Source organism: Haliotis cracherodii, unplaced genomic scaffold (genome assembly GCF_022045235.1).
Source record: "Haliotis cracherodii isolate W230 unplaced genomic scaffold, xgHalCrac1.p SCAF_5, whole genome shotgun sequence".
Classification (NCBI taxonomy): domain Eukaryota; kingdom Metazoa; phylum Mollusca; class Gastropoda; order Lepetellida; family Haliotidae; genus Haliotis; species Haliotis cracherodii.
Window position 1 is genome coordinate 8,898,287 of NW_027266308.1, and position 10,192 is coordinate 8,908,478.

Below are 10,192 nucleotides of genomic sequence, written 5' to 3' on the forward strand. Positions count from 1 at the left end.
TTGGTGTTCGGACTGTAATGTATGTATTGGTATTGTTTCAGCTCACCCCGCTCCTCATCGGCTTCCTTTTCTGTCTCGAATACACCGCAGAGAGCTGGCAGTAACAACAGGAGCATCACGCAGGAGGTAGTCCATAGTGCAGAAAGTATTGAGCAGAATGCTCAATATGTACTCAAACACTTACATCGATTCCAAGCTTTTGTAATATTTGACAAGATAGCCATAAAAATCAAATTTAGTTGTTCTTGGTATGACTATGAATATTGTTCGATGTATCTTTTCTGATATTGAGTTAAAGATGAATACCGTTTTCAACGTAATAAGCGCCCAAAAATTAGAAATATGGGGGAAAAAAAGAAGATAAATTTCGTGGTTTATGCTGACAGCCTGGAATGTTTATATACGACAGATATATTTTTCCAGAATTTAATTGCCCATAATTAAGGGTGTGTATAACACATGAGGGCGTATTACACGCGAATAAATTAGTCTTGTGTACATTGATCAATCGGAAGGGGTGCTAATTGGGATTGTTCACTGGTCAATATATTAGCAAATATCGCTGTGGGCACTTATTTTAGCGGGGCACTTATTACGTCGAATACAGTATGCGTTTTCAAAGTTTTTCAGTTTTAAAATTATGATATTTCCAAGCAAGCACTTATTGAAATAATGCACATGTTGACTTCATACTGAGTATGAATAAGATAAAATAAGTTCAGAGTTTAATTTACTCAATACTCAAATGCAAACACATTACTTATGTCTTTTGTATGGAATATAAACACATCTTAATATATGTTGTGCACTGTATGTCATGTACTGACAGGCAATATTGGTTATTTAAGAATTGACTTCAATGATTTTTGCATTTATTTAGGTATAAATGTAAAAAAACAGGGTGCAGACTGTGTAAATCCACAGTGGATTTAGGCAAAGTGTGCACACAAATATTTTTACATTTATGACTCCATAATTGCAAAAACATATTGCAGTCAATTCTTATAAGTAAATCTGTCAACAATAAGAACTTCACAGACTGCTTATTTATTCATTAACACAAAAATAACTGTAGACACCAATTGATACAAAATCATTGATATAGTTCAGCGCTTTAAACACAAGCCCTGACCATTTTATTATCAGGCGAATACATTTTTGTCAAAAGACAACATAATTCCCTCCTGTTACAACGGTTGGGTGGGAGCTCAGTGTGGACCTGCAGAAGAGAAGTTTGATAAACAGTCTGCATTTTGTGGACATCAATTATTTTCCTGTCATATGTCAAAGAATTTAATTTAATTTAATTCGAGGTTTTATGTAATAAATTAAAACCAAGATGTGTTTTCAGTTCAGATCGTCACCATCTAACTTCAGCAAAGAATTTCAAAGAAGTTCTTGTTGTAGCTTATAAATCTGTTTCAGCTGATATTTGAGTCTGAATATTCTCTGACATTGACAGACCGCCTCCGTGGTCTAGTAATAGAGCATCAGCCCGGAGAGCGGAAGGTCCGGGGTTCGATCCCCAGCCACGTCATACCAAAAGACGTTAAAAGATGGTACTTGTTACCCTGTCTGCTCGGCATTAAGGGGCTAAAACAAGGACTGGTCGGTTCGGAGTCAGTAGACTGTGTCTGAGTGGGGTATTCATGTTAAACTGTGGGATGGTATCTCAGTGTGCTAGCACTATAAATCGGCATCAGTCCGGACTAGTACAAGCAGCCACACACACACACATACACGTGCATGCACGTCGCTATATAAGTGCAATAATCTTGGATCCACGTTAAACCCCATTTCACCTCACCTCACCTTTGGCATTGATATTTATATTATGGTCAGAGGAATCATTCAGGACTTTGAACCTTGTAATTCTTATGATTGATAGTAGCAAAAATGTATGATAAATGTTTCAGTAAATGTTATTTTGTCATCAGGCCATAGATGATGAGATCCAGAGCATGAGAGAAGAACACAGCCGGTCCTCTGGCAGTCCTGATCTCATGGATACCAGTTCTCGGTAAGCAATCAGATCACTCACAAGGACTAGGTTGTCTGTATGTACCGCTACTGCTGCAACTACTGCTGCTGCTGCTGCTGCTGCTACTACTATTACTACTACCTGTGAAGATCGGGAGTAGAATAGCTAGGTCCTCAGCAACCCATGCTTGTTGTATATGGCGACTCATGGAATGGGGTGGTCAGGCTCGCTAACTTGGCTGATGCATGTCATTGTATCCCAATTGATCGATGCTCATTATGTCAATCACTGAGCACAGGCACACATGAGCACAGGCATGGTGCTGACAAACATAGAAACATAATCATGGAGAACCTGGATTTGAACCCATGACCATAGGCTTTGGTGTGCCCAAGGGATGCAACTAATCACAGCGAACGGCAGCAGCTTAGACAACTGGGCCAACCGTGCCCCTTAGAAATAGTAAAGTGACATCAAAATTACCATGGAAAGTCTTCACATTCATTAAAATGCAAACAACACAAAACAATTCATATTTCATCTGTGCATTTTATTTCTTGTGTATGAACTATATTTCTGGAGTTGCCTCCCTTCGCTCTGATTCAACAGAGTAGCAGTGACTAGTCAGCAGCGGTCACAGTGTGGTGCGAGTTGACTTTGTCTTATATGGTAACGTTTGGCGTACTGTTAACTGGCTGACTTTGTAAGCAATTGAAACAAGTGAAATGCAGATTTGTTGTTGATAAATATGGTAAATGTCCTTAATTTGCATAACATAAGCAAAAACGATGTACTCGTGTCCGAGTCAGTAATCACAAACGTGTACCGAATTTTCTTAAGTATAGTGCACACTTTTTTTCCAAAAAACACAGCTGTGTAGAAGGGGGTGCGCATTATACACACCATAATGAGTTTTGATGTTTTTTTCCCCCCAATGCAAAGACATTATCAAGTCCATTTTTTCTCCCATCACAGCTCTAAACAGATGTATTTTTTCATTCCAGATATGACTCCCAGTATGCATCACTACAATCGTCCTTCAGTAGCTATGCTGCCTATGCCAGGGACCACCTGGCTCGGAGTGAGCGGCGGATCCAGACCATCATCCACCAGGTACCCGGCGGTCCACCATCACCTCACATCTCGCCCTGGGACAATCAGGGAAGCCGGCGCCAGTCCCTCTCCCCATCCCCATCTGTAGTCAGTGACCTGCATGCCTCTACCGAGTCCCTGGCAGAGTCTTCCTCCACCAGCTTTATGTCCTTTGCTTCCAACATCTCCAACAGCGATGAGAATAGGTACTCTCGGAGCAGACCAATCAGTTCCAGGGATGTCAAAGCCAAGATTTACAGGCGGACAAGGAGGTGTATGGACTGAGTCAGATTTCACCTAAGAGAAATGAATGTCAAAAGTTGGATACTGTTTTGAAACAAGTTTATTGTTCAATCATAGCATCCTGTGATAAACACTTCCCACTTGTGCCAAATGAACTAATGATATTTGTTGTGTGATTTGGTGAGTGCAAATACCACAATATGCCAGGGACTATATGTGGATACCTCAACAAGACATTGCCTATTTATTGTACCTTTCCGGCCTCAAGCGTCGAACAGTATTTCCCGTGTCTTTGGATGTGGTGCAAGTTCTAAGTCATCTCACCGATGATAGCAGTCATAGCAAACAACATTGTGTGTGAAATAAACATGTCTGCCAAAGATAGGAGTGTTCAGGAAAAGTAGACTATGTGCTGGCTTCACTGGGAGCGTTTTGATATTGATTAATGATTCCCTCCATACAGATAGCTGTGTGGAATGGCACATACACTGTTAGCTATTTACAAATGTCATTCTTAGTATTATTTATGAGGTTTTTATGAGTTTTTGTTGATACATACTTATAACCAAAGCGAATTGTGATATGTTTGAGAGAGGATAGCGTCTCATGTTTTACTACCATCATACAGATATATGTGTGTCATGTGTCTCTGTTACCCGAATACATCGGATACAGATCATATAGTGATACTTGTTATGTTAAGGGAATGCATGTAGTTTTGTTACATATTGTTAGAAAACAGTTGTGTATAGGAACATTTGTTTTACTCTCACAGACGAAGTCAAACTCTTTATATGTGCCTTCAGACAAAAGTTGATTCTGGCTGTATGCATTCAAGCCTTTGTTGTTGGGGTTTAGTCACAATTGAACAATCTTAGGATGTCAGCATGACTTGATGTTTTATAGCATTTTTATCTTAGAGCGGAATTCCTCTTCATGTTTTTTGTTGCATGTTTCATTTGTTAGTCATACAGTCTCATATTTTTATTGTAGTTTTTACTGACCACAAGATACTAGGCAGTATTACAAGTAGGTTCATTCTCCTGTTACGTGTTGTCTTAATGTGTGTTGCTGATGGCATGTTGTATAATATCATATAATTTATTGAGAGTAAAATAATTCAAGTTATCAATTTATGACACTACGGCCATGTAAATTATTTTGAGCTATCGTACTTGATATCATGAGATTTGTCTCATCAGTAAGAGAATGGTTGAATCACACACACTTTGTTTACAGGATGAAGTCACACACAGCACATGATATTATGTCAAAAACATTGATTTTGTTGTTGCAATTATGTCTGTTTTATGTTCATGCTGTCACTTCATTTTCAAAACATGACTAATTTTTATTTTGTAAATACGTATTTCCTCATATAAACTATATTTTCATAAACGTCAATGGTCATGTTGTTCTTGGGAATATGGGGGCACGGGAGGCCGAGTCGTTTTAGGTGCCGTGATTCGCTGTTCAGAGTTGCGTCCCTTGGGCACGCCAGAAACCTATGATTGTGGGTTCAAATCCCAGGTCGCTCTGATTATGTTTCTAGGTTTGTCAGCACCATACCCGTGCTCATGGGTTTCACCGAAGTGGTAAACATCTGAGACCTGTATCACTTTGGGCTTTCCTCCCACATTAAGCTGACACGCCGCGATACGTGGAATACTGATAAACGCGTTGTTAAACCCAACCCACTCACTCTTGGGAATATACTGGAATGTGTAGCCTGGCTCTGTGTATCAAGTCACGATGCATCATGTAATGCTGATTATTATTATATACTTCAGTGTGAAAGACTGAGTTTTCTGAAGTTAAGAAAAGTGGCTATGCCACTTGTGAAAATATCTCCTACCACCATCACTAGGTAAGAGATACATGATATTTCCGTCGACACATGATCGAGATATCATCTATATATTACCTGTACTCTACCTCTAGTGGCCATTTGCACCAGGGGGCATGGGTGGCCCTGATGCCTTAAGGCACCATAATTCACTGTGCAGAGTTGCCTCCCTTGTGATGCCAGAAACCAACCATCTTGGATTCAAATGCAGTTTTGTGTGCCATTGTTAAGTGGGACTTGAAACCTGGAAATGTAGAATAATACTTTTGGGGGGCTAAAAATACAGTTTTCCTTAAGACAAAAATGTGGCATCTTTATAGAAACATGAATCTTTTATTTATTTGTAAGATAAGCTGTACTTTTGTTGATTTGTCTCTGCAATCTGCTAACCTGATCGATGGTTCATTTGTCATGGAAACTATTTGATGCTTCAATTGCTTCATTATGTCACTGCATTCCAGTGATGTTATTGTCTCACAGCTGAGCATACTTTCAAAAAATATGGTAGTGTCAATTACAGATATCTTCTGTGGTTACTTTCTTAATAAGCCTTGTATGTATTCAAATTTGCCAGCTTAATTTAGTATTCAATGTCTGGAAATTTCAACATTCAGGTATTTCCGGGCATTGATTACACAATCACAGACACAAATTTTAAAACACAGATGTGTATCACCTACATTATGAAGACATTTGATATATGGTTGTCCTGATTGTAAATTCAGTAAGATTTGTTTTTGAGATGATATAAAGGTTTGCCAATATTGTGATCTGGCAATGATAAAAGATAATGAAACAGGACATAGTCATATGATGTAACATATATGTGTATGGGCTTTCAGTGTCTGCTTTTGATACTGCAACACTGTTAAACTGGGATACTCTCTGCGGAGTTGTCTCCCTTCTAACAGAACAAGACAAGCTCCTTCCCAGCACTGACACCTTCGTTACACTCTCAGAAACATCGCTGCCACCAGTGTGGGCGCTGCCATTACAAGAATCTTGAAATTTGCCCTCTAACCTCATATGTAGTAACGTTTATCCTTTTGTTTATGTCTTTGGGAATGTCATCATATTTCATTTTGAAAAGTTTTACGACCGACCATGTTTTCCAGATGAATTTACTTTGTTTGTTTTAATAATCAGATTGGTTCGAGATTGCAGACTAACGGAAAATCAACCAACTTCTCCCTTCCGTTCTTACTATAGCAATTAAAGATGATAGTTTTAATGAAATAGAAATTCAAATTGACAAAGAAAGTAATTTATCAGTGGTAAGTGTATTCAGCATCACGACAGTTGTCACTTGTTTGTAAACATGACGGTCATTCGGTTGCGAATTCAACTCCAATGAAACTAAACTTAAGTAAAGTCTAATGATATCTTGTTTTGGATCAAACATTTGTTCAGTTAGTTTTAGAACTTACACTTTCAGTTCCCTTTGAAATAGTAACTGTTATGTAATAAGATGTTGTTTTATTTATGATATGTTATTTTTAATAATCTGTAGAGCACAAGAGCAAAAATGAATTGTATGTCAAGGTAAATGCATGCTATTGTGTACAAGAAACACCAATGGTGTTGTGACTAAGTTTGTTCTCGCCTGCTTGCTCCAACAAAAAACTTGTGTTGAAGCATAAGCATGAACCTTTCAGAGAGAATAGTTTAGAATGACTATTCAAATGATTGGAAACAATGCCTTCTAATATATTCCCAATACATGAACACAAAGGGTGGGTCTGTAGGTTTCTGGATCACCCTACATCTTCCTTTGAAAACAGAATCTTGCCTAGTATGTGGAAAACAAACAGGTTATCAAAGACAATTACTGTATTTCCTATATTAGAGCCAGGGCTCCAATATACAACGACCTCTAATTGATGCCGGTCTTACGCTCTGTCCAAAAAATAGAAGCCTATCACATCACATTATGGCATGTAAGGCAGTGAATTGGCACTTTGCCAACATTAAACAGATGCCGGGTCAACAGCTTGAACGAAATTATAGACGCCCTGACGTGTAATAGAGGAAATGTGGTAAGATGTTTTGTTTCTGGTCTTTAGTCAGCACTAATTTCATTTGCAGCAGAAAACCTCATATAAATAGGACTACAATATATGACAATAACTCTGCTTTCACTTTGTGGAAGACTGTCACTGCGTATTTGCCCAGTATGTAATACATGCACAATAATTTACCTTCCATGATATTGCACAATATGAAATATTATGAAATATGGAATAACATGGAGCTATGTTAGGATCCACTACAGAATATGTACAGAGCCAATACTGTGATACGGATTAAGGATTAAGGAGCCTATTATTGTTTGTTTGGGATTTTTCAGTAACGAGTATAGATTTTAACTGTTACACTCTTATCATGCTTATGTACCATAGATTATTATTGTAATTTTGGTTAATTTTACAACGCCAAAAGAAAAGAAGAGAACATTCAAGATTTATTGTGTCTAGTTCGCTTTATAATGCTAATGTAGTTCAAACTGTTTACATGATTTTGTGGTTTGCCAGACCCTTTTTCTTCTTGCTTTATGATTCTAAACTTATATCAGTGAGTAAGTATGGTTCACTCCGCTTTAAGCAATATTCCAGCAGTATCACGGCAGGGGACACAAGAAATGGGCTTCACACATTGTACCCATGTGGGAATTGAACCCGGGTCTTCTGGGTGACAAGCGATCACTTTAACCAGTACCACACCACCCTTAAACTTATATTTTAAAAAACTACCTACAGTCATCAATAATCTGTTAGTTTACCCAACTGCTTAAAACATTTGGTAGATAATAGGATTTTGATCAGTTTTAGATTAGTCCAAGTTGCTTTTTAAATAATTACAATGTGTAGAAAATAATTACAAATTACAAATATGCATACTCTGACTCTATATGAATGATTTGATTTTGCATTCATACCAAATTAAGATTTATGATAGACACCAAAGAGGGAGATGCACACTATGCCCAGGTGTCTATTTATCATCCCAAACAGGCTTCCACAGGAGATATATGCTTGGGTGAGATCAAGCAATAGCTACATTGTAGATATCGCTGTAATGAAATTGCATCACAATGCTTTGCAGACCTTTGTGACATCATAGGTTACCATGACATCACAATCAAATGACATCACTAATGGCTCTGCTACTGAAGCTGTTAGCAGTACTTTTAACACTTAAGACACTGCTTATTACTGTCTACAAATTTAAAAAATTGGAAGAATGATGTTGGATGATAAATAAAATCTCACCCTTGTGTCTTTTGATATCAAATATATCAACACTCGATACAAGTTGAAAAACTTCCACTTTTATCCACTCGTGTTGATATATTTTATATCAAAAGACACGAGGGTGAGATTCTCTATATATTACGCAAGAAAGTGTGGTATTACATGTATAACACTTTTTCTTCCTGCCACCTACTTCAGATGTTGAAAATATTTGTCCCAAAACTATATAGCACCTCTTTTTTGTATTCTTCTCTGCTTTAACTTGTGAACGAAAAAAACCTACACTGTATGTGTGTTACAGACTGCATGTGTCATTGTATCGGTGATAAATTGGCCAGTGCAAGTTTAACAAAAGTTAGGTACAGGATCAGAAGTAGGGTGCAGCATTTTTTTATCAGGTGTATTCTTAATGGGAGACTCTCTGTTGATTTGTCCATTCAAGACATTTTCCATAGGAGACAATGAAGGTTCTTTTGGCCACCCATGATCCATTATCTTGCAGTATTGAACAGCTGTTGAACTTGTGGCATTCTTACAGAATCATCACACATATATAAGCAGATAGATGAAGCAGATGAATCTTGAAGCAGCTCTAGAAGCACACTTTGTGTGGGACTCTCAAGGCACGCCTTATTTACTGCATCTCCTCAATCTGTTACACAAAAGCATGCCATCCACCTAGTGACCAACCCCATGGAAGCCTATGGTATACTGACATATTAAGCACCTGGTCCAAGTCAAGGTTCCAGCTTTAACCCAGATCTTTTCTGATTAGGACCATTACCGATTTATAGTGCCCTGCATACAGGATCCCTGATTATGCTGAATCCATTTCATGAATGCCAGGGCTTAACGGCACACGGAGCAATGTTGTGAAACCAGCAAACAACATAATACTAAGTATTATCCAATAAATGTGTACACAGGCTCAGTAGTGAATGCTATTGTGCCAGCACAGTATGTTGGAATAATAATATGTGTTGAAAACTGTCCAAGAGGTACTTAACCTGATTTAATGGACATGAATGTTGTTTACAGATCCTCCATCTTTGTTCTTTTCTGGGGCAAGGCAGCCCAGCTAAGTGAGTGTGCAGAGAAAAGTTTTGGTTGAAGTGTTAGAATGGTGGGTACTGTGGTTTCACAGTTGATCTTCCTGGCAAGCTACATGTTACCACTAGAGGTCTTTTCATACTTTTACTGTATTGAAGTTTTATCTTATAAATGTATGAAGCTATTAGTGCTAGACTGTTTCTGTTTGAATTCAGTGAACGAACCACACACACTAGTCTCACCATGAACAGACACACACTACTCTGACCATGAACAGACACACAGTCTCACCATGAACAGACATTCACTAGTCTCACCACGAACAGACATTCACTAGTCTCACCACGAACAGACATTCACTAGTCTCACCATGAACAGACATTCACTAGTCTCACCACGAACAGACATTCACTAGTCTCACCATGAACAGACACACTAGGCTCACCATGAACAGACACACACTAGTCTCACCATGAACAGACACACACAAATCTCACCATGAACAGACACACAGTCTCACCATGAACAGACACACACTAGTCTCACCATGAACAGACACACACAAATCTCACCATGAACAGACACACAGTCTCACCATGAACAGACACACTAGTCTCACCATGAACAGACACACTTCTCACCATGAACAGACATACAGTCTCACCATGAACAGACATTCACTAGTCTCACCATGAACAGACACACGCTAGTCTCACCATGAACAGCCAC

General features: G+C 38.4%; 1 protein-coding gene across 1 annotated transcript in view; it reads left to right on the top strand.

Moving 5' to 3' along the window:
* LOC139442395 (uncharacterized) overlaps positions 1-4,686 on the top strand; it is an 88,468-nt gene extending 83,782 nt beyond the window's left edge. Inside the window, exons 28-30 of the mRNA XM_071223199.1 lie at positions 42-126; positions 1,938-2,020; positions 2,986-4,686. Of these exons, the coding sequence (XP_071079300.1) occupies positions 42-126; positions 1,938-2,020; positions 2,986-3,358 (541 nt within the window). The 3' untranslated portion in view covers positions 3,359-4,686. The remainder of the gene's footprint in view (positions 1-41; positions 127-1,937; positions 2,021-2,985) is intronic.
* The last annotated feature ends 5,506 nt before the right edge of the window (positions 4,687-10,192 follow it).